The sequence below is a fragment of the Lycorma delicatula genome, chromosome 3 (assembly GCF_047948215.1).
Source record: "Lycorma delicatula isolate Av1 chromosome 3, ASM4794821v1, whole genome shotgun sequence".
Taxonomy (NCBI): domain Eukaryota; kingdom Metazoa; phylum Arthropoda; class Insecta; order Hemiptera; family Fulgoridae; genus Lycorma; species Lycorma delicatula.
The window spans coordinates 113,375,869-113,402,291 of record NC_134457.1 but is presented as its reverse complement, the minus strand read 5'-3'; the positions used below and the strand labels follow the sequence as shown (position 1 = coordinate 113,402,291).

General features: G+C 27.5%; 1 protein-coding gene across 1 annotated transcript in view; it reads left to right on the top strand.

Annotated features, from left to right (window-relative positions):
• The window catches only part of Dhit (regulator of G protein signaling double hit), a 108,063-nt gene extending 82,540 nt beyond the window's left edge, over positions 1-25,523 (top strand). Inside the window, exons 3-5 of the mRNA XM_075358951.1 lie at positions 539-600; positions 13,263-13,429; positions 22,734-25,523. Of these exons, the coding sequence (XP_075215066.1) occupies positions 539-600; positions 13,263-13,429; positions 22,734-22,973 (469 nt within the window). The 3' untranslated portion in view covers positions 22,974-25,523. The remainder of the gene's footprint in view (positions 1-538; positions 601-13,262; positions 13,430-22,733) is intronic.
• Positions 25,524-26,423: the final 900 nt, after the last annotated feature.

Genomic DNA, 26,423 nt, shown 5'->3' with positions numbered 1-26,423 from the left:
ATTTCTGAAGAAAAATACTGTGCTAAGAAGTTATGTTTGGTCCTCCATGTACAGAATATTTAAGTTTTTTCACTACACCAATTATTTTATAACTAATCAATTATTTTATTAATTATAATAGTTATTTTAATAGCTGGTCTTCATAGTAGATTTGTTTTAAAATACTGAAGTTCTATTGTACTGGAATCTTCTATTTGAAAATTGCATGGCTGTAACTGAGTGATGAGACAAGTGAATCGAGAGCTGGAACTTCAGAGAAATTTATGTGAAACCATAACCAACGATGCAGATTAAAAAAACAGAATAGAATGCCAATTTTAATGTTAACAACAGGATATTAATCAATTAAGTTTTAAAGTAAACAATATGAAAGAGACTGCAAACAATATTAATTGTAAGTAAACAATAGGAAACCTCAATCAACCTTAGATCATGCTATTTATAATTTTGTTCAACCTTGTTTGTAGAAGAGGAAAATTATTGTTATTTTTCATATCATCTTATTTTTTATAATTCAATGGTTTTGTTTTCTTTACAGGCCGTCTTTGGAGGAAATTCGTTGTTGGGGCAAATCATTTGATAAACTCATGAGAAGCTCAGGTAATATAGACATTAAAGTATTAGCTTTTTTCAGGATCTATGAAATTTTTTTACTCTGGTCTTATTGATCTGATAATTAAATGGAGGTTGTTTATCCCTTCATTCTATATCCTTTTTAGTACTTTTACAACTAATGTTTTATCTCCTGAATTTTGTTTTTATTATATTTAAAGAAGTTGTATTATTGAGGTATAAAATAATTTTGTTCTGATGTGTCATAAGAGTAGTCCATAAATTATTGGGCATAAACAAATATTTAGATTGATTTTGTATACTTAATACATTATAAATATTTTTCATTATTGTTGTTACTATTATTATTATTATTATTATTATTATTATTATTATTATTATTATTATTATTATTATTATTATTATTATTTATATTTAATGTAAATAATTTTTACCTAGAAGGAATTAATGGAAATTATTTGAGTGCATTATTAGTACAAATTAAATGAGGAAGAAAAAAAAGTCAGATTAAAAAAAAACATTATTTAAAAACAAATCAACAGAGTAGTAAATCATTATATAAAAGAAAACCTGTTAGTTTTATTTTAAGTAAAGGTGGAAGATCTTTTAAACACGTACATAAGGCAATGTAAAGTTGCACTAGAAGCATTATAAGGCCATAGTATGCTGAATTATTGTGAGGTATCACATGAAAGTAGTTCTGCTGTCTGGTTTGATGGAGGTGGATATTATAGTTTCTTTTAATAGTGAATAACTACTGATTCCTAAAATAAATTATGGTGGGAAGTAAGATTTACCTTTCATAAATGAAAACTGTAGAAAACCAATGGGCAGTTAAGTGTTCTAATCAGTACACAATTTTCATTTTAAAAAATTTACAGCTTTACATTCATAACTTTGTGTTGTTAGCTTATAACATATTGTCTAACTATCCTGATTTTGATATAAAATAATGTTTCTGTTTTTTTAAGGTTACGAGTCATGATTTTTAAAGATACATCTAGGCAGGTTTTGTCTTTAAATATCATGCATTTATGTGAAATTAAAAAAATATAATTTACTTTGTGTTTTACTTTGTTCTTTCTACAATTTACTCTTAAAACAGGCTAAGAAATAGTGAAAAGTAAAGAAAGGAGGTAAACAATTTTTTTTAATATAATACACTGAAAAAATCAATAGAAAAATGTCCTCATTACTTACTTATAATTGACATTTTTATCATACAGTATTTTATTATACAGTAATTATTACCTCATAATTCATTGGTAGTGTAGTCTTACTTTTAATATTTAGGGGAAAAAATCTGAGATATTTTAGCCTGATAATCAAATAGTTATTTTGGAATCATCCTGTAAAGCTTAACTAGTTCGCAAACATTTACCCTTCAAAAATCCAATTCTTAAATTTTTTCCATGTTTTTATGTGAATGATATAATTTAGTCTAGTTTAACAAATTATAAACAAAATTTTTTTTACAAAGTAGATGCAACTTACAAAATGTTTGTTTCACAATTGTAATGCTTTAAAGCACCAGAGGAACAACAGGCGCCTATAAGAGTTCCTCTCAAAGTAATGGTGTTACTGTAAATAATTGAATGTAAGGTGAACAGGTGAAGTAAACATTTGTAGGATTGATTATCTAACCTGAGTTTTCACAGGCTTGGCATTTTGATGAGTAACGAGTTGAAGAAAGAAATACTTACTTCTCACTTTCATTGGTAAAGGTGACTAGGAATGTTATTTTTGAGAGTGTATGTCCATTTTCAAGAGTAAGTTGGAATAATGTCAGATAACCTACAACTATTGGTTTATTGAACATTATAAACTTATACGATAGATAGTTTTTTCATATCAGCTCATAAATTTCAATTCATTTTATATATTTTTCTATTGCCATAACATGTTTAAGCAGAAGTTCAGAAATTGGAAAAAATCTAATATTTATTTATTATTAACCTAGCGCAGCACAGGCTAGGTGAGTAGTAGCTTGCTGAATGTCATGATAGTGTTCTGTAGTGCTGAAAGTCTTAAGTTCAAATCTCATTTAAAATTATTTTTAATTAGATTTGAATGGGTAAGTGATCATCATACTTTGGTTTTGCACTGGATAAAACTGGTTAGCCTGATACCAGACTAGACAAACTGATAAATTGTTATTGTGACTTTTTTACTTAATGAGAAAGTATAATTCTGAAATAAAAATAATTTAATATTGTTAATATGAATAATTATTTTCTTTTTTAGCAGTTATAATGTATTAAAAACATTGTGCCTATGATTTTTATTATATCTCCATTAAAGTAAGTGCTTGTTCCAATATTTTTGAACAAAGCAAGCAATTAGACTGTTTTTTTTTTCCAGAATAATGAAACTTAGTCTGATTTTTATGTGTTATGTGAAATTAAGGAAAGATTTTTAATGTAAAATTTTTAAAAAATGTTACCATTAAGATTGTTATCATAAAAAGGAGTTCCTATCTGTGAAAATCAAAATAAATGATTTTTAATAAATAATTTTTATTTTATTTCATAAAATAAAAAAAAACTGCTATTTTTAAGTCTAAGCTTCTAGAAAATCTTTTCAGGAATTTAATCCAGTTCTGTTCTTTATTATATTGCAATAGTCCCATTTACTGCTGTTAATCCCATTAGTTTTAAAGTGGTTGAGTCATGTCTTGTGTATAATCAAATATGTCTTGTATATTGTGTCTGATTTATGTTTTAGACAAGGAAAAACCAATTCTGATGTGTGAAATTTTGTTTTACCATATTATACCATTATGTGTGAAATTTATGACTTTTACCACATTTTCATTTGTTTAATGCCCTTTTTTTGTAACAGATTTGCATTACATAAAAATCAGCAGGTTGGTTGGTGATTAGTGTTATGTTTAGCCTCTTAGCCTTTGTTTCTAGATTCAGAAACTGATTCATAATGTAATCTGGTATTTCTGTCATATAATTACAACTTCATTTCATTATTTATACACTGTTCTTAAAGTTTCTGTGAACATCACTCTATACAAAAGAGAATTGTAACCTGTGATTTCAATGATTACTAATTTCCTTATTGGTGTTGTAACCTTCAATTACACCACACATTTTATTTTTAGCAAACCATACAATTTTAGTAAAAAAAAAGACTGCTTGAGGACACTGTTAATGATATTTGAATAGCACTGATCTATCAAGTTCACATCATAATATTAACCTTCATAGGAGAATCAGAGACCGTAGCGTTCAGGATTCTGTGACTGAAAAATACTTTACAAAAAAAGACTCTACACTAAACAGTTGGAAAAAAAAATTATGTGCTTATATAAAACTTCAGTCAAATCTAACTTGATGACAGATATATATATATATATATATACTTATTTAAAAAAATTAAATTCCTACATCTATTTAAAGTATTAAAAATGGGAGACAGCTAAATCCCACTTAGAGTACACAGGGTAACTAATATATTTTAAATGGGAACTCTGACTTTGTTTTACATCATTTTAATTACTTTGATGAAACAAAAATAGTGATCATTGAATTTTAATCATAATGGTGGCTGTTGTTGTTACCCTTTAAACATTGACATTATCCAGTATAGCTTTGAATTTCATCAAATTTTAATATCATAATACTTAATATCATTAATACTTTTTTGTAATATTTCAGAATAAAATAATAGGTAAACATGAATTAGAGAATTTGAAATTTATCTACTAAACCATTATACAAAATTCAACAATACTGATTAATTTATGTTAGGCATTCAACAAATACATTCTTTTGACTTCATTTTGTAATTTTATTTGATCCACAAGCCATCATTTTGTATGCTGGCAATAAAAAAAATAATAATTTGTCACCCTTAAAAGAAATTTATGCGTTGTTATATTTCTTTTATGAGTTCAGTTTATTAAGATTTTTCATAAAACAAACTAATATTTTATGAACGTGTATTTTTATCTTAGAATAATAATTTACCAGGAAAATATTTTACAACAGAAATTAAAGTAACAAAAAGAAAATAAACAGTTTTAATAAACATAACTGGTTTTTTTTTCTTAGAATTTGGTGAAATATGAAGTATGTTGGTTAATGTTAGTGTTTAAATGTTAAGGACCACAATTATTGTTAGAATTGTCAAAACAATGATATTTTTAATCAGTATTTTTATTATCATCAAGGTAATTAAAATGTCATAGAGCTTAGATGCAATCTTTAACAGAGTAAAATTGTGTTCCAGGGGTCATAACTATTATGTTGAAAAATACATAAGAATAGTATTTTATTAAAATTGTAAGAACTTATTGGGACATAATAAGGACTTATAATATGTAATGATTACTACGTTATATTAATAACAGTAATTAAATTTATGTAATTATTAAAAAATAAGAAAACACTGTTATGTACCTAAAACTGTATTTTTCCAAATACAAAAAAGATTGTAAGATTACCCTAAATATTTTTGCTAAAATGTTATATCTGCATCTTTTTTTGTTTTTGTGAATTGTTTGTGTTTCTAATAATTTTCATTTCTGCACTTAAATTTTATCTTCTCTTTGCTAAATTGCAGATCAGACTGATTAGTTTCATTGCCTACTGTCCTAATATCATGAATTGCGCCAGTAAATTAAAAAATACCTCTAACAGGAATCTTCTTCGAACATAAATATAATAAGATATCTTTTTATAACTAAAAATAAGAAGTTACAAAAATAAAAGGTTTTCAGTTGTTTCTCAGTTTTTGTAACTTTCTTTATGCGATTCTGATTTTGGTAGCTATCTTTTAATTTAAAGTCAAGGTACCTCTTACATTCTGCATCTTTAGTTATTTGTTTAATTCTTATTTTTACAATTTTTTACTACTAGACTTTTCTATCAAACATCAAAATTCCTCAAAAGTTGATTCCCAGAAGCTAATATAATAACAATATCAACATTGTATAATTTCAAGATGTAAATTGGGTTTCAATTTTATGAACATAAGTGGAGCACAGTACAATGGCACTTTCTTATAATAAAATCTAAAGGAATGATGAATAAATGTTGAGTCATCTTTGCTTGGTAAATTCCTATGGTACTGTAAAAGTCTCCTGACTGAGCATTTTCTACCCTTATATGGTTTCTGGTATTGAAATATAAAATTTTAACTGCATGGATTAAATTGAGATGTTTGTCATTTTCTGTATTTTTCTTTCATAGTGCCTCTCTAAGCAACTTATCAAAAGGTTTACCCAAGTCCAGAAAGTATTAAACATTTTTTTAAATTTAAAAAAAACATTACCATGCATTTTTCTAAGCATAAGTATGAGATCATGGGTGCTGGGTTGCTGGTCTGGAATTCAGTTCTTGGCAAGGATCTGACTCATACGATTTTTTCTATTTCAACCTTTTTATTAATATTTGTGTGTAACATGTTTAACGTTGCAATATTATTTCTTTCTATTTTTTTGTTTGATGATTAATTCATTACATAAGCTTGTGAAAATTTTATAGTTTATGAAACTGATAAATAAAATTTAAAAAATGTCATAAGCCCCTCTTCTTATTTTTAAAAATTGTTTATAAAATTTATTTATTAAAAAATTTCTTATGAAATTCTTAAATAAATCTTTCTGACAGTATATAGCTATATTATTCCTCATTGATTATGGCAGTATATTTCGCCCCAAAAAATCAGAATAAAAAATAAAAAAAAGTCAGAAATAATTCAAAATCAGAATAAATTTTGTAATTTCAATATCAGAATATAATGATCAGAATAATAATCAATTTTCCCCAGTCTTATGGATACATCAATAATGCTAACTGACAATCCTTCTCTTGCATCCTGCATATATTTTAGGAATAATGCCTTCATCTCTGAAGATGTCTTATCAAATCATATGATTGCCTGGCTAACAATCTACATAGCCCAGGAATAAACATTAAAATGCATAGACAGATTCAGTAATGGAGGACAGACTTTTCATCCACAAATACAAGAACTAAATATAGTAGACTCAACCTTAGTAAACCACCTCGCAAAAATATAACACTCTTTAGTGATATTAACCACAATATACTCATTTTATATGCAATACATAAAAAGCCATAAGCTGTATATAATCAAACAATAACAAATCTAACTGACACATTATTGAGTTTGATGGAAGGACACATTAAATGAATTAACAAAACACAAGTCAAAGGTGTTGTGGTCAGTGCTATCAACAACACTATTGATGAAAGGAGCTGCAGAATAGAACCTAAAACATGTTCTGAGAGGATGTTATATGTATGCATATCCCCAAAAAAAAATAGGATTTTAAAGAGTTTAGCTAACATTTTGTCAATAGGTTGGATATTTTGAACATTATAATTTTTTGGATGTAACCTATAAATGATTGATTTTAACAGAAACTTTCTTAAATGAACAATTCATTTCACATTTTATCTTAAAAAATTTATTATTTTTGTTTTCTACAACGTGGCTGTACTACATAGTGTGAATTAATTATTACAGGGTTAATTGAAAGCTACATAAAAATGGCAGTAGCTTTTCTGTTTCATATTTCTTATACTGAAAACAAAATTTATCACAGTTTTAGTTACTTCATTTAATTTTAAATACATTATTTTTAGATTTGTATTGTTAATCTGTGTTATTCATTCTTTTATATTGTTTTTCTATTCTAGTTTGAAGTAATTTAAAAAATTGTTATTAATTATTTTATTATTAATAGTTTTATTCTGTGTTACTGCAATTACTGATAGCTTTTATGTCATCATTTAGACTATTAAATATTATTCTTTGTTGTACACTGTGAATTTATTTTAAATTTAACTTTATTTTTAATTTTATTATCTCTTTTTAACCATTTTTTTAGAGTTGCATGTTTTATTATATTTGTTTCACATTTCAGTAAATGACTGTCATTTACATAATTAAATAGTTTTTATGTAATCCTAAAATATGCTATCTTGTTTTGATGTAGATGAGATGATATTTTTATTGGTTGCATTGATAGATTGTAAATGCCTTTTATAAATATGCTTAACTGATTTTTTTCCTCCGGCGTCCATGAAATTTATTCAACAATTTTTTTTTTTCTATTTCTACAGTGTTGTTTAGTTTTCTTTTAAATGAATTTAACACAATAATGTGTTCATTATTATACTGTTGTTCAAATTTGTCTCATAAAAATATTTATACTGTGTTTTAATATTACTTGTGTGAAGTATAGAGTGTAATATTACATCTTCCAAATGTTCTGTTTATATTTAACATAAAATACTACTTTAAGAGGTTATAATTGTTAGCCCATTTGTCTGTTTTTATATTTTACTGTTAAATTTAGTTTTGTTTTGTGCAAAGTAAAACCAATAATAAATTTATGTGAATTTAATAAAATAAAAGTTTCCAAATAAAGGTGAATATAAATTAAAATTTGGTAACAGAAACTATAATAAATTGTAAATTGAAACTATCATAAAATTCTGCGTTTCAATAAACAAATATTTATTACAAAATATAAAGAAAGAAACATAAATTTAGAAATATGAAAAATGACTTAAAAGTAACAGAAAAATGTAATATAAAAATAAATATCAAATTGAAAAAAAAAACTGGAATTACCTCCCATTTATTTTCATTTAAACAAAAATAATACTGTGATTGTATAATTCCAGTTTAAAGATACTATAATTAAAACTGCTGTTATTATCTACAATAAAATAAATGCAGCTATTTATTTTAGTTTAAATCTGAATTGCAGTATTCAGATTTAAACTCTCAGAAGGAAGAGAAACACTTTTTTCTTCTTAATTTTTTTTTTAATGTTATTTGCAGTTGTGTCTCTGATGAAGGTAAACCCACAATAAATGTGTTTTTGACAGTATTTTGATAACTTTGTAAAAATACTTTCCAACAAATGAATAGTTCATTATTGGATTCAATATGTATCTGTGTTTACAAACACTTTTTGTCTCTTTTTTTTGTTTTGATTTCGGATTTAGATTAAGCATCATAGATGATTATAAAAATATACAAATGTTCATGATTCTGTTCTTTGGGTTCTCTTCAAAAATGGCCACCAAAATTAAAATTTTGTAATAATCATTACTCAATAACGGTGTAAGCTACCAATTTGGTTCAAACACATTAATGTAAGGTTTACTAAAATGCAGAAAATATAAGTATCAATTTTGTAAATCAAGTGTGACACCCAAAATGGCAGGAAAACTAACTTTAATAACTGAAAAAAAATAATAAATAAAATATATATATATATATATATACATATATATGCCATAAAACTTCCAAAACATGAGATAAATAAATTATAATAACTTAGCATATGTTGCATAAGTAAAAGATAGAGATAATATTTTTGTAAGAAATGAATTAATAATTGAGAGAACAGTAATAATAATAATAAGAAGAAGAATGTTTATTTGGGAAATTCATACTATACTTTTCATTGATAACTGGTTTATTTTAGTTTTACTGGTAAAGTATACACCTAAAGCTTATTTACTTTAGCTGCCTAAATATTAAAATAGTAAAAAAGTCAGATTTAAACAAGATTATTTATTATCATATTGTCAGATATTGTCAAAGAAAGCAGTAATAAGGTATAGTCATATGTACTGTATTCTGTATATGTAATGTAGTCATAATGTACTCATATGTACTGTACTCATTAATCTAAAATGAGATTAATTATATCGGTACCAATTTAAGTTTTTTCAGAAATATCACAAAGGAACAGAAACTATAAAATGTAATTATTTATTCTAGAAAAAGGAAATTTTATTGTTCACTAATATTAAGTCTTATAAAGTGCTCAAATAAACCTTGCACTATATATATATAATTTTTTTTTCTTCTTACATAACCATTATTAAAAATGATGTTATTATTCACTTGCATATATTTATTGGATATATATCTTATTTTTAATTTTTGTTAATGCAGTTTTATCACTAGTCACCTTGATGAAATATGATTAAAGTTTTTTAAAATGGATTTAGGCAACTCATTTCTAAATGTATTTGTGCTTCCAGATGAATTTTTTTACTTGTTGTTCGGACCATTCTTCAGTGGTGTTGTACCTAGTACTGTTGTTAATTGTACAAAGTGTCCCAAAAGTCCCACCATAGGGATATATATATATAATATATTTATAATATCTGTTCAGTATGGTTTCGTGTAAGTCGAAACATAATTGAAATCAGTCTCCTGTGCTCTGCAAAATGTTGATCATGAAGTCAGGTGTTACAGATTGGCACACAGTTGTGATGCACTCTTGCAGATGTTTTTTTCTCTCATCTTGACTATGTAAACTATGTGGGGATTTTACATATCCCCACACAACACTATCTATTGGGTTTAAATCTGGCGATCATGGAGCCCATTCCACTCATTCCTAATGACCGATCCACTGGGGAAAGTGTTCATTTAGCCACTCATGAACTTGTGCACCATAGTGCGGCGATACACTGTCCTGCATGAACCATTCTGGTTTTCCAGAACCCAGCAAATTCAGATTTGGCAGTATTTCATTTCCTAACATTGCCAAGTAAGTTTTGCTGTTAACTGTTCCAACAAACAAGCAGAGGTCAATGATCCGGTCTTTCCACAAACTGCATCAAACCATGACCCAATCAACTTCCTGTCAATAAGCCAGTGATGGTTACTGTTGGTTTGCCTCACCATTTACATAAAAGTTGGCTTTGTCAGAGTATATAACTTTAGACAAAAACTGTGGATCTTCCTCCAGCTGGGTCAAAAATCAATTCATATTTCCATACAGCGATCAGGATTTTCTTCTGAGATGTGGTGTAACACTTGTAACTGTAACTTGTATGGATGATTCTTGTTTTTTTTGCAAGATCTTCCATACTGTTGACCAAGAAACGCCCATTTCCAAGCTTGTTCCAGGAATTGATTTTTTCGGACTTGTAGATAACTTTACCAAAACCCCTTCCACTATCTTTTCTGAAGTGCTCGAATGTCCAGATCTGTTAGCATCAGGAACACTACCTGTAGCCTTGAACTTTGCTAGCAGACTGCCAATCATTATGTGTGACACTGGCTCTCATTGAGGATGCCTCACATTAAATTCATATGCAATTTGTCTATGAGAGAATCCTTCTCTTCCACAAAGGAGGATAATTTCTACCCGCTCTTCAGTGGTCAACATCTTTCAGTCCTGCAACTAGAAAACAGAGCAAAATTATTAAGAGCAAAATGGTGTGGGACTCTTGGAACACTTTGTACTTGTCTTGAAGTGAATATGAAAACCCTTCAGAATGCACTTTTGATCTGTGTCCAGCATGTTCAATTAGCATATAAAGTAATAACATACTGTTTTTGTCAAATTTATCATATAAGTTCCATGATATTAGAATTTTAAAACCCACAGTGTGGGTTTTATACACTTTGTGCAAAATTTTATGTTTGACATATTTATATGCGTCCTCATTTCTAAAATACAATTATCAAAGGTTGAATCTGTGAATCAGTTCAGTGTAGTTGTGAGTATGAATGTAGTTTGGAAAGTTCACATCCCATAAAACTTTATAATTACAAAATTTGGAATGACTGATGTCTGTCTGAACTTATATAGCTGTGACAGAACTTATTATAGGAATCTCTAAAAAAATTATAACCCACCAGTAGAACGAGTAAGAGAAATCATAAACTATAACAGAGCAAAATTATTTCCCATAAAAAGCACTACTGCATATATATTCAGACCTGATATTGGATTTGACTCTTTTAATTTGCCAATTGAAATATTTTAATATAACATCAAATATGTATCTGTAGAACGTAATGAGGAAAAAAAGAAGATAAAATGGCATCAGTTTGTGATGATAATATACTCCTGAGCAAAGATAATGTTTTATATTTTTTAAACTCATCAAGTTGCATTTCATTTTTGTAGTTCACTGCAGAATGTAACAAAATAAACCACTCTACTTCCTTCAATTTCTCCACATTCAAAGTAGATAACAAGGATGATTTTGAAATTCACAAAACACTCACCACAACTGACATACATAATCATCCAACACTGCATAGATATAGTGTTCATCATCCTGTATGTGCTGTATTGGATGACATTAATAACCACATTGAACATAGCTATGTTAAAAAAAATCAGTCCAATAAAATATCTAGTTCACATTAACGGATACTCATACACTCTCATAGACAAATCTTTTTTTTCTTAAAATTGCAATGCAAATCAAATAAATACCTAATGACAAATACATAACACTAACACACCAGAATTCAACATTTTCAGGAGGTTATGAGATGCTTTTGAAAAAAAAAAAACTTTTCAAAATCATATGATAAACTAGTAAAATATACACTGATAGTCTCAGCAACCCATGATTACACATATGAAGTCACAATGACTGTACTATATTAAGTAGAATGGATGTCCGTTCACCAATAATCACTACATACAAAAACAAAATCTACCTTTGTAAATTTTATATAGAAACAGAACTTACATATAAAGAAATTAACCACAAATTTATAGGCAATAAAAATGCAAATTTAACACATAATCCATAAAAGCTGTGGTCTCAAAGCAGTGGAATGTATAATATAATATTCTAATACATTAACGTTAACAAAAATTACATTTAAAAAAATTAATTTAAAGATATTTAAACAAAAATCTTTCAATAAAGTAAAGATTATACATAATTTTTATGTCAACATATTAACTTTATTTCAAAAGAAATGCAATTTTTTTTCTGTAACATTTTTAGTTGCTTTTGTGACCTTCATTAGCTCTGAAAAAATAAATAATAATAAAAAAATTGTTAGTTTTGTACAATCCATTATTATTTTACATTTTGATAACATTATATCATTATAAACAACATAAAGTGGTAAAATAATAATTATATGTGTATTGTTAGATTTGAGATAGCTGTCCTGTGATAAGGATACCTTATTATGATGTTTACAGGATATTTATTATGAGTTGATATTATTCCATTATTGGAAAGGTCTTTAAATATTAACCAAATACAAATATCTATGTATAAAACAAAAATGTGCAAGGGATAACTTTTTATTAGTTTTTTTTAATTGTGTATTAATAAACTTTTGTATCATGTTTTTAATAATGATTGAGCCAAATCCATTTTTTTTATACTCATGTATGCTTACAGAAAACAGAAAATTCTAGATATAGTTATTGTTTTTGAGAGTTCATCGTTTTTTTTTTGTTTTTTTTTTTTGTAATTTAATCTTTTGTAATTGGTAATAATTTTTGTTGCAATGCTGAATTTGAAATTCTGGGTATTTTTAATATTCTTTTGTAATAATCTGAAACATGTAGCAGTATATCAAACATGGCAGTTGAAAATCTCTCCCTCTCAAGGAAATTACCGTAAGCAAAGAATGTGACTTCAAGTGCTGGAAATTTATCCTTATCTCACTTCCTGTATGTTTAAAGTTCCTAATCTATACTTTATTATATCAGTCTTGCCCAGGATCCTATTGGTCTTAAGCAAGACAGTTAATCTGCGCAAGTTGCCTAATATTGGTTACAATAATCTGTTTGTATATTCCTTAGAAGAATAGCCGTACGAAAACTTAAGATGTTATTTAACATTAATATTTACCATACATTTATTATAATAAATAACTGTCTAATATTTCAACTGTTACAGCGGGTCGAAAAGTGTTCAGAGACTTCCTAAGGTGTGAATATAGTGAAGAGAATATACTATTTTGGTTAGCATGCGAGGAACTAAAGAAGGAGACGAATCCTGATGTAGTTGAAGAGAAAGCAAGGTTTATCTATGAAGACTACATCTCAATTTTATCACCCAAAGAGGTATGTGGATTTTTTGTGTGTGTGTGTGTTTGCATGTGCATGCGTGTGTGTTTAAAGTGTACATGCTGCAGGATTTTATATAAGTTATTTTTTTTAATGTGAGTTACAATAATAGTTGTTTAGTTTATAAAATTAAAAATTGTCAAAACATTTTTCTGGCAGTTACTAATTTTTTTTTCTTTTCAAATTTCATGTCATGTATAAGAAAATTAAACATATTTTACTGAATTTTGTAGTTGAGGATGGCTTATTGATTTCACAGTTTCATAATCCACTGTTTCCATTTTCTATTATAACTATTATAAGAATACTTTAATAATTCTAAATAAAAATTAATAGATAGAATGTGTTGTCATGTGAAAACTCAATTAAAAGCACTTCTTTAGAGTGATTATCATTCTAATATTAGTTTCTTCTATTTTTAATTTAGCAATCAATTTGTACATCTCCTTATTCACCACATTGCACAATATAAAAATGAGAGATTTTGCAATACTTAATAAACAATTCAATGTAATTCTTACAAAATTTCTTTAAATATGTATAAAATTTAGAAATAGGTCATCTAATATAATTTGTCTTCTTCTTAATGTAGAGCAGTACAGAAAATCTAGTTTTATGAACTCTCATTTGTAGTTAACTTAATTTTAACATGGAAGGTGAAGATAAATTATTAATTTTTTACATATATAAAAGAATGAGATAGCATGTAAATTGCAGTTAATAAAATTGTTGTTTCCATTTAATATGATTACAAGGGTCCTTTATTGTGAGTTTGAAATGGTTGGTATTGATTTGAATGATATTCAGGAGATCTCCAAGTATTTACTGCAACGTTCTTGATATGGAAGTCTTAAACAGTTGATATGAGTTCCTTGTTCATATAATGAACAATATAATTATTATATAATTATATTATATTATAATTATATTATTATATAATCTATGGATAACCAGGCCATATCAAACCTGTATCAAGGACCCCATTATTATTAGAATATTACTAGTTTGGCTGGCTCCTGGCCTATTAATCTTCTGTACAGAAGATTAATCCTTAACCATCTATGCAATTCCAGTTAGTAAAAATGTGAAATAATGCCTGTCTGTCCTGGTAATCAATACAAATGTGATATTACAGTTTGATTGTGAGAATGAAACATACTGATACATAAATTTTATTAGATGAGAAACTACATCTTCAAATAAATGCATAAATGGAGTTATGATTAAAAAAAGAATTCTTTAACAAAAGTCATGAAACTCTTATAATTAGGTTTGAATGTAATTTTTGCTCGTTAACAATATAACTTTTATACCTAAAATCAGATTACAATTTTAAATGTCTGTAGATGTTTAGCTCTTTCATTTGCTAATAAATAAATTTCTGATTTCAGATTTGTTTTCATTAAAAAATATTAATATTTTTTTTTTTTTAATTATGATCTTGGATCAAAACTTTTAACAAAGTTTTTTAATCATAGCTGCAATTTATCTTCTTGCATAGAATTTAAATTTGAATACTGTTTCATTTCAAAAAATTATTTTAGTTTAATAGTAACTCGTATTATTTTTTAATACATTTGGATTCTCATGGACATTTTTTGCAATCACCATTTTATCAGATAACTTGGTGTATTTATTAATAAAAAAAAACTTTAAAAACTATTATTAATTAAAAAAAAGGAAAAATACATCCCTGACTTTCAGTTATTTTATAAAACTTGCCAATTTAAAATTAACAATTTTTAATTTTTTTTATTTTTATTAAATTCAAAGGTTATTTGAAGTAGCAATTGATACTAAAGCACTTATGAGTATACATATAAATTAAAAAGAAGTTATTAAAATAAAATAATTTTAACATTATTTTATTTCTTAGATATTTTACTATAAAATGTTTATCTTTTAATTAGTAACAATTTTATTTTAACCTCCATGACCACCATTAGGTATTGCTTCAGAGGATGAGATGAATGATTTGTAGTGTGCGTGAAAATGCCATGCCTAACTGGGATTCTGACCCTGGACCTCTGGATGAAATGTCGAAACGCTACCACTCGTGCCATGAAGGCCTTGCTGGCCTCCATGGCGCAAGTGGTAGCATTGTTACCTCCCTTTTAGGTAACATTTTAATTAATTTTTATTAACGGTAAGTTTGAGTACGAACAATGGTACTCTGTGATACTTAATGTTACAAAAATTAACAAAACCAAAAGAGTACTGAAACATGAAAAGTCTGAAATGAATGAATGAATAAAATAGAATTTTAATCAGTTTGGCCAGCTGTTCAGTGGAGAACTCAAAATAATCTTACACATTATAGAAAAATGTAAAAACGTAATTGTGCTTTTTAAGAAAACTGCAACATTGTAGTAGTTAATATTTTTTTTGGGACATGGAGAAAAATAGAAGATAGAAATGTAGAATTGCCATGAAAAAACTAGGACAGCATACATATTTTAGAAAATATATGCTTGTTAATAATAAGCATATCTGTCCTTTTTTTGTAACTCTGATATGCTTATGCAAATTTTCTTTTTTAATGAAAAAACTAAAATGAATACTATGGTAGGTGAAATAATATCCAATTGCTTACGCAATAATTTGAGGACCAATTGAAAATATACCACTATTACGCCAACCAAGATATCAAAGATTTAATTTTTTCAAATATAACATTTTTAATTTAACCAGAAATAATTAAATATCAATTTATTTGTACATATACTGTATTTATTATTAAAAAAAAAAACTATGTAAAACCATGTTGTTTATTTACAATATATTTAAATGAGTGGTATATATTCTTAATATTATTTATAAATCATATTAAGATTAATGTATAAGCAAAAAATATTATTACTAGATAGTAGAATTGGATAAATGCATTTATAAACCTTCTACATTGGTGTTTATGTTAATACGCTATTAAAAACTTTAATTTTAGAAGGTACGAAGGTTTATCTTATGATTTTTTAAGTAATAATCATCGTTTGATTTTGAAAGTAGTAGTTCCCAAGATAATACAACATTTATCAAAATGTTCAGTTTATAATTGTGTTAAGTTTTTATTTTTTGCTGCTGTTTTTTTATGTAAATTCACCTAATAAGACAGTCAATCTTCCTTCTTGATAAATACATTTGTATCCCTCATCGTAGGCTTCTGGTACAGTTGTTCTGGGTAACCAGTCTTCAGTTAATATACCTATACTTGAACCAATCTTCAGTCTATTTGTCTCCTTGTACTGAGAAATAACTACTCAAAAATTTTTAATATATTTCTTAATTTTATATGTTAAAAGTTAATTCAGTTAAATTTATGTAGTACTAGAGGCTTCATCATTGCTGTTGGATATAAAATATTTTGAGAAAAAATTTTATATAAATTTTAAACAGCTTTGTAGCAGTTGAATACCTTTCAATGTATCACAAATATAAATTAGAACATCATCCAATAAAAAGCAAAATAATTAATTTTTTTTGTATATATGCCACTCCTCCTCAGTATGTCTTAATTTTATTTGCAAAATAGTACTGAATTACTTTGGAAAGCTACCAGCAATACAGTAACATGGTTTCAAGGTAGATATTATGAATATTTAATGCCACCAGAAAGAATACCTAAAGAAAACGCTGATTAGGTCAAAAAAGAGAACAGATGTGGTACATCACAAAAAAACATGGAGGAAAATTTATTTTATCTGTACAAAGATCATGATTTTGTTGAAAAAACGTTTCAAATGTACAATATAAAAATTAATTAATTTTTTAACACTCTCTCTCTTTTTCCTTTTTAGCCTCCGGTAACTACCGTTTAGATAATACTTCAGAGGATGAATGAGGATGATATGTATGAGTGTAAATGAAGTGTAGTCTTGTACATTCTCAGTTCGACTATTCCTGAGATGTGTGATTAATTGAAACCCAACCACCAAAGAACACCGGTATCCATGATCTAGTATTCAAATCCGTGTAAAAATAACTGGCTTTACTAGGACTTGAACGCTGGAACTCTTGGCTTCCAAATCATCTGATTTGGGAAAACGCGTTAACCACTAGACCAACCCGGTGCGTCTAATTTTTTAACACTGTCCATACTTTCTATTACTGTTTTTCTTTACCTATTGTAGTATAACTTGTCTATTTAAAAAAATTTTTTTTTTTATGTATTAATGATTTTTTACAACTTTTAATAATTTGGAACAATTAATTATCATTAGAAATAAAAATATTCTTAACTGCAAAAGATATTATTTTTTAGAAAAGTTTATGTGTAGTAATTGATAAAATCAAAATGAATATGATAATACTTAGGTCATGGGTTAAAGAGTAAAGTTGTACTTCTCGCAACTTAATAGTTCTACATTAGGAATATTTCAGAGAGCAGTATCCTAGAAACTAAAAATTGGGTCAATTCTTACAGATTACTGACGTTAAACTCTACTGGATGTAATTCATTCCATAATGTTTCCATTTGTTATTGGTTGATAACCATGACAGGATAATACTTCTTAAAATTTATGTAAAAAAAATAATACTGCTCTTTGAAGTTTGGTGCAGTTGTATAAGTACCTTATTTGTAATCTAGCAAAATTTAATAATAGTTGGAGATTGAAATACAAGCATTGGAAAAGGCAAGGAAAGAAATATTGTGGGCGAATATGAGCTAGGCAAAAGGAACGAAAGAGGGGACAGATTTATAGAGTTTTGCACGAAGTATAATTTAGTAATTGCCAACACCCAGTTTAAAAATCGTAATAGAAGAATATACTCATGGAAAAAGCCAGGTGGTACTGCAATGTTCATGGTTAAGCAAAGATTTAGAAATCAACTGGTAGACTGCAAAACTTACCCTGGAGCAGACATTGATAGCGACCATAATTTAGTGATAATGAAATGTAGATTGGGGTTTAAAAACCTGAAGAAAAGATGTCAGATAAATCAGTAGAATTTAGAGAAGCTTGAGGAAGAAGAGGTAAAGAACATTTTTGAGGAGGATATCGCAAGAGGTCTGAGTAAAAAAGATAAGGTAGAAAATGTAGAGGAAGAATGGGAGAATGTTAAAAAGGAAGTTCTTAAATCAACAGAAGTGAACTTAGATGGAATAAAGAGAATTGGTAGAAAACCTTGGATTTCAGACAATATATTGCAGCTGATGAATGACCGTAGAAAATATAAGAATGCTAGTGATGAAGAAGTAAAAGGAACTCTCGACAATTAAGAAATACTATAAACAGAAAGTGCAAACTAGTGAAAGAAGAGTGGATTAAAGAAAAGTGTTCAGAAGTGGAAAGAGAAATGAACATTGGTAAAATAGATGGAGCATACAGGAAAGTTAAGGAAAATTTTGGGGTACATAAATTAAAATCTAATAATGTGTTAAACAAAGATGGTACACTGATATATAATATGAAAGGTAAAGTCGATAGGTGGGTGGAATATATTGAAGAGTTATATGGAGGAAATGAATTAGAAAATGGTGTTATAGAGGAAGAAGAGGAAGTCGAAGATGATAAAATGGGAGAAACAATACTGAGATCTGAATTTAAGAGAGCATTAAAAGATTGGAATGGCAGAAAGGCTCCTGGAATAGAAGGAATACCTGTAGAATTACTGTGCAGTGCAGGTGAGGAAGCGATTAATAGATTATACAAACTGGTGTGTAATATTTATGAAAAAGGGGAAGTTCCATCAGACTTCAAAAAGAATGTTATAGTCATACCAAAGAAAGCAGGAGCAGATAAATATGAAGAATACAAAACAGTTAGCTTAGCTAGCCATGCATCAAAAATCTTAATTACAATTTTGTACAGAAGAATTGAGAGGAGAGTGGAAGAAGTGTTAGGAGAGACCAATTTGGTTTCAGGAAAAGTATAGGGACAAGGGATGCAATTTTAGGCCTCAGATTAATAATAGAAAAAAGATTAAAGAAAAGCAAACCAACATACTTGGCATTTATAGACCTAGAAAAGGCATTCGATACTGCAGACTGGAATAATATGTTCAGCATTTTAAAAAAATACATTGTTCACAATGTGGCTAGCTGGATACAACATTGTTCAAGAGAATGAAAATTAATTTGTAAGTCATTGCTATAACTGTGAAAGAGAGAAAATACAAATACAACTATGAAATACAAAGTGTATTCAATAATCCATAGTTAAAGTGGAACTGTAATAACATAGTTCACAATTGATTTGTGTCCTTACATAATGGTCCTTCCTTTTTATAATATGAATGACTTTGCCTTTCAAGTGTCCCCATGTTCAGTTTTGTATGCAGGTGGTACAATTTTTGAATCTTGATCTCCAATCACATTTAGATAATCAGGTACAAAAGAAAATGCAAGAACAAGTCTTTGTGTCTGTTAAAGAATCGTGTGCTACAAACACTTGAATTATGAATTAGAATAAACTCAGATAATGAAATTTTGTCTGAGAGAGCTAGGTAAACTGCAGAAATAAAGTTATATTCTTTAATTTCTATTAATCCTGTGCCCTGGAAGGCTCATATTGGGGTATTTCTGCAGCAAGTTGTCATGAATAATCTATATTTTAAGAAACTTTACTAACTACATGAGACCGATCTTGGTTTTTACCAATGTCACTTGTTACATGGTATGCACATCTAGGAGCATTCAGTAGATATTATGATTGTGCCATGGAAATAAGTAAAAGCAGATTTGAAACTACTATTTCACATACTGAGTGAAGTAACTTTTTATTGTGTTGTATTACACAAAGGTCACTAGGAAAGTTTTGCAATATGACAGAACAAATCATCACAGGTCATTACAAGTTTAGACTGCATGTTTAGACCCAACCTACACTGCAGCCACTTTCATCAGTGTCTCAGTTTCATTTATTTTTAGTTGCTTTAATGAAAAGCAGTTGTGATGCCATCGTGGTTGAAAACTGAATACCAGGTAATGTCGCATGTGGGTTAATTGTTAAGTGTTTAGAGGAAATGACTCCTGTGCTTGGAGAGGATTGTTCTAATTGTATAATGACATTTAGGTGATAAGAGAGTGAAAGATTTTTATGCCTTGAGGACGCCCCATGTGCAGGTTGAATGTTTTTGTCTGTGACAAAGGGAAACATTATTGCAATATGAAAAGTGCTTGAGAAGAGAAGCATGTGACCTATCACCAAATAGAAGTGTCCTTGGGCATTAATTCACCAGCTCCTTGTGCTTTTCTGTGATATCAACTTCAAGTTAGAAATCTTACTACTCTTTGGGTTGCACATAACTTCACCGACGATCAGATGGGGCACACATGTCTCATGGTGCTGTAAAATGCTGAAAAAGTTTGAAAATGGAAAATTCCCTATGTAAACAGTATTGTGACAGGTGGCAAAGCTTGGCTGAACTGTTATGATATTGTAACCAAACTGTGACAGAACAAATTGTGGGTTTTGAAGATGAGAATACATTGTGGCTGTTTAAAAATTCAGAACAGTGAAGAAGAGAATGGTGGCTGTACTTTTTAGTATGAGAGGAATTTTAGAACAAGTATTTATAGAGAAGTAATAATTATAGGGAAGTGGTACACTGAGGAATGCCTGCCTAAAGCTGTTGAAACTCTCGAGAAGCTGCACCCAAACTCAAGGATAGACACATGGTTTCTTCACCATAATAATGTTCCATAGCACAACTCTGAGTATTTGTCCAGCCCTGGATTAATACTGTTAGAGCACCCTCCCTACAGTTCTGACCTCACTTTGCACAATTTTGTGCTGTTCCCCCAGGTGAAAAACAGACTGAAAGGGAGGCATTTTATGATTGATAATGACCTCTTAAAGGCTTGGGACAATGAGAGTGCCCAGATTTCCAACAAAACATGGCAAGGTTTCTTTGAAGACTGGTTTCGAAGGATGAAGAAGTGTATAATGTGTGGTGGAAATTATTTTGAAAAATTATAAAAAAATTAAGTCATATTGCAAAATTTTCATGGTGAACTTTGTATTTCAAATTAGTCAAGTAAAGATACATTTTTTATTTGTTTGCTTGTAAAATACATTCAGAACATCAAGTGAAGAAAAAAATTTATTATAGTAAAAATGATAAAGTATGCAATTAGATAATTTCATCGTGATAATGATATCTTTTAAATTAGGTTGTATAATTTTTTTATCTAACTGATTTTTTTTATTAGATTAGTTATAAGTATATGAAAAATAAAATTTACTACATGTTGAAACTTGAGACAAATTTTTGGTATGATTAAAGTAATTAATTTACTTAATTTATTTTTCTTAAAGTTGCTGTGAATAATTTTATTAACTTATCAGCACTGAAAAAAAATTGTTAAATATAAACTAGGCAAGTTAGATAAGTAGAAAATTCTTTTATTTCATTTTATTCTTTTAATTCCATTTTATTGTTACTATTCCATTTTTTTATTACTACTGATGTAGTGAAATTTCCTCTTTGATCCCCTTATCTAAAAAAAATGAACCTCTGTGTAATGGAATATACATCCATTACATGCATAATGGTGTTCTACTCAAGGATATGTATTCTTGTAATCTGCAGCTATCCTATAATGAATTATCTGATAAATGTGACTGGCATATAGATAATGCAACCTGCTGCTCAATACAGATGTGTAAAATCCTAGATATTATTGTATTTCATATCATTATTTTACATCAGTTCCAGAAGCTAAGATCTGATAGGTAAGAAATTCTGATCTTCAAATGCATGATAGCTGATAATGGTCACTTTCAATGTTCTCAGATGTTTGAATATGTACTGTTGTAAATGATGATTCAGCAAAAATTGGTTCCATAACAAAACAAAAACAATTTACTTCTTATTTTTCTGTAGTACTGTGTTTTTTCTTAAGTTCTACTGAAAAAAAAAAATTACTGATGAATCTGTTATCCAGTCACAATGTATGGGAGACATCTCTACGCTAGCTTTTTGCTACTTTCTTTCTCTTAAATTTGCTCCTTTCTTTTTCCTGTTTAGTCTCCAGTAATTACGATTCAGGTAATACTTCAGAGGATGAATGAAAATGATATGTATGAGTGTAAATGGTGTAGTCTTATCTGAAAAGACTTGAGTTGAGAACAAAATGTAAAAAAATTGAAATCACATTTATTTTTGAATTATAATTATTTCAAACGTTTATTTTACTTCTTTACCTTAGGGAAATTTAACAAAGTAGATTCTGCAGATTTTGTTAGGCAATATTTAACAAATTCATACACTGTTAATTTACAAAATGTTTCTATATTTTGCATTATTAAACATTTTATTATATAATTTGTACTTCATTTTTTTATTTTTGTTTTTTTAGGTAAGCCTTGATTCACGTGTGCGAGAAATCGTGAACCGCAATATGGTAGCACCAACACCTCATACGTTTGATGAAGCTCAACTACAGATCTACACACTGATGCATCGAGACTCTTATCCACGGTTTGTCAATTCATCTATATATAAGCAGTTGGCCCAATTGAACAACAATGAAGATGGGAACAGTGGCGCTAACAGTGGTGCAGCGACACCTACAACGCGTAAACAAAGTAGTGCATAATCAACATTAGCCCCATCAAACTATGTCAGTGGTTACTGCACCACTAATAATGATCTTTTGATAAGTATAAATTCTGACCTTAGAATATGTATATATCTATATATTTAAAGGTTGGTAATACTTATTAGAAATCGTGGCACGTATTTTATTTATAATATATGTATATATATTTTTGGTTGGATGAAATGAATCCATAAAGTGTGATTAATGAAAGACTTGTGTAGATTATCAAGGAAAGACACAAGCTGTTGATCAGTGCTACTAAGTTTCTTCCGGTGTAATAATTTCATCCAGCCATTATTAGTTTTAAAACTACAAGAGGTCAGCAACCTCTTTGATAGGAGGACTGGTTTCTAATCTGTACAGATGATTAAATATTATATTACACGTTTATCTATAAGTTGTTAATTTTTATACTATTTTAAAGAAAATAATAATAATTTGGTTGGGTGATATCCAAAATAATTTATGAATTATTTTGGAGTTTATGTTGTTTTATAAAATTAAAACTGCATTAATTAATGTTCCATGTACAGAAAAGACAGTTATTGTAACGTGAAATTCAGTAAATATTGATATTGTGATGTAAGTTATTTCCAAAATAATACAAAGAATAGTGTTTTTTAGATTATGTTATTCGATTACCAAATTATGTTAATAGTCTTTTAATTACTTACAAGTTGTACAAAGTTATTTATATATGTATAAATATGTAGTACACACACATACACACAGACACACAAACACACTTATATATTTATGTATGTTAATTCATCATTCTTTTGCATAAAAGAGTCTGTTTGTAAAATTCCTTGCTCTTTTATACTGGACCAAATTATGTACAAATATCTAGTCATAACCTTATCTTAAATGATGCTAAGAAGTGGTTATTCATTATTATAAAAAAAAATGTTATAAATATTAATAATCTAATAACCATTACATTTGTAAATTGAAATTATTAATTAATGTGAGTAATTTAAGAAAATGCAAAACATTTTCATGAAGATCGAGTTAAGTACACATGCATGTATTTTTAATAATTCCATTAAGTTCACGCGAGAAGAAAAAAAAATTGGTATTATTAAACAAATAGCTTGGCTGTGATGTTATTTCATCGTATAGATCTGCGTAAATTTGAGAAAGTTTGAACTTTAATTAAGGTTTAAGATGGATCAAGGATTTAAATAGAAATGTGATAACTGATAATGACAAATCTAATGCATACGTAAGTTTCAAATGACTGTTTAAGCTCATAAGTGATGTATAAAAATGAACATTGTGATGTGACCTTTGGTACTCATGCATATTTTATTATTATAATGTCTGCATACGGTACTACAATTTCAATAAAAAAGCTTTAAATAAGAAATACATAACACAGTTTTAATCCATTATACATAATATTATTGTTATTATGCACATGTAAGATAATGATTTATGAACTACAAGGTAATGTCAACTATATGGATTCAAACATACAAGGCCTATTAAATGTATGTTATCCAGTCTTGGCCTACTGAGGTAGTTCTTTACAAAATAATAATTAATATAAAAATAATAATATTAATATAATAATAATTTTAATAAGTACTATAAACCCTGATATGTACCATTATTTTAAGAATTCATTGAGGAAAGAGGTGATTTAACTGAAATGCTGCCATAAATTTGGTTTGAAAAAAATTAATTTTGCTTTTAAGTTTTATATATACAGTTAGTTTAGGAGGAATGGTTAATATTTGGGAGATAATAGTACCAGTTTACAGAGTTAAATATGTAAAATGAAATAATAGTTATAAGTTGATTAATAATTCATGATTTGATGATTTGATGTGTCACCAACCTGTAATGGTAGAACTATTATACATGAGGTTAAAAATAATAAAAATATCTATTCATTAACAAGCTGGACTAGGAATTGGTGTAATTATTTGTAAACTAGCTTTGTTGATCAACAAAATTCTTTAATTTTTTCATAAATGCGTGTTTTTATCTTCATTATTTTCATAATTATTAGCGATATGAACTTTGTGAGAAAATTAATCTTAATCTATTATTATTTAAATTACTAAAAGCATAAAATAATTATTTAATATGGATAGTTAATTCACTTTACTTTGTGCATATGTCATATAAATATTTTGCGTTCAACAAATATTGTAATTTTTATTTCAAAAACAATTAATAGAGATATTTCTATGAATGATAATGAAGTGTTATGTTCATATGTTATCAGTCATTGACTATTGATGTGTACCTCTTAAAATATTTACTATTCTTCCTAAAATAAGGAAATATATTTTTTTTTTTTGTTGATACAAAAAAGTATGTGAATTCTGCAAACTAATTTAGTTATCTCGTAATTTTAATTTACATGTTTTGTTATTTTTATTACAAATTTAAAAAAATATATTTTTTTTATAACCAAAAATTAGGAAGATCCTGTAAGAGTATAATGACCTTCAGTAACTTTTCTATAATACTGTATTCTCTCTTTCTTTAGAAGAAATGTTTCTCCAATATTAGAAAGCAGCACAGATCACTACAGTTCTATACTAAACCAAATATATTTTATATATTTTTTATTTATTTAATTATTTTAATATTATATTTGTGACTTAATATTTGGGTAGTTTTTACTATAATTATATATGAATAGAACTGAAATCTTGATTACAATAAAATGTTATTTTTGTCTTATTTATTAATGGTTTATAATAAAATCATATTAAAGTTACATGTACTTATGTAATATTAATGCTTCAGTAATTTATCAGCTTAATATTACAAACTAAAATTGGTTAAAAATGATATTACTACAATATTGTTCATTGAAATTTTTAAATTGTACATTGATGACTATTTGTCTATCTGTGATTCATTACTATTTGCTACCACTAGTAATTCAGTGCATTTCAGTAAGTGTAATAATACACTTACTTTCTAGAACAAATATATTTATTATTCACCAACCAAAAAAGGAAATAGACTATAGAATAATTGTTACTTATTACTTATTATTCTTTTGAACTTATGCTTTATTTTTATTTCTGGTCATTTTTAATAAATTATTGTGGAAGAAAAAGTTATTTATAATATTAACCTGATGGAGTAAATGTTCAGGATTAAAAGTATTAATTTTTTAGAAATTTCAATATTTATACAGCAGCTGATTCAAAAAAAAAAAAATCAATTCTATTCTTATTTGATATTTGGCTATATTATTACAATTTTTTAAACAACATTGAGGCCATTACTTCATTTATTGGATATTCTGCACTTCTTCGTCCAATTATTATATTTCTCTTTACATATGCCAAACTCATTGTATGGAAATCCTACATATCAGTAAATTAACACTCAAGTAGATGTACATATGCGCTAAACTTCACTTAAAAAAAATGATTATAGAAAAATAATGTTTTACTGTTGTAAATTATTTTCCGA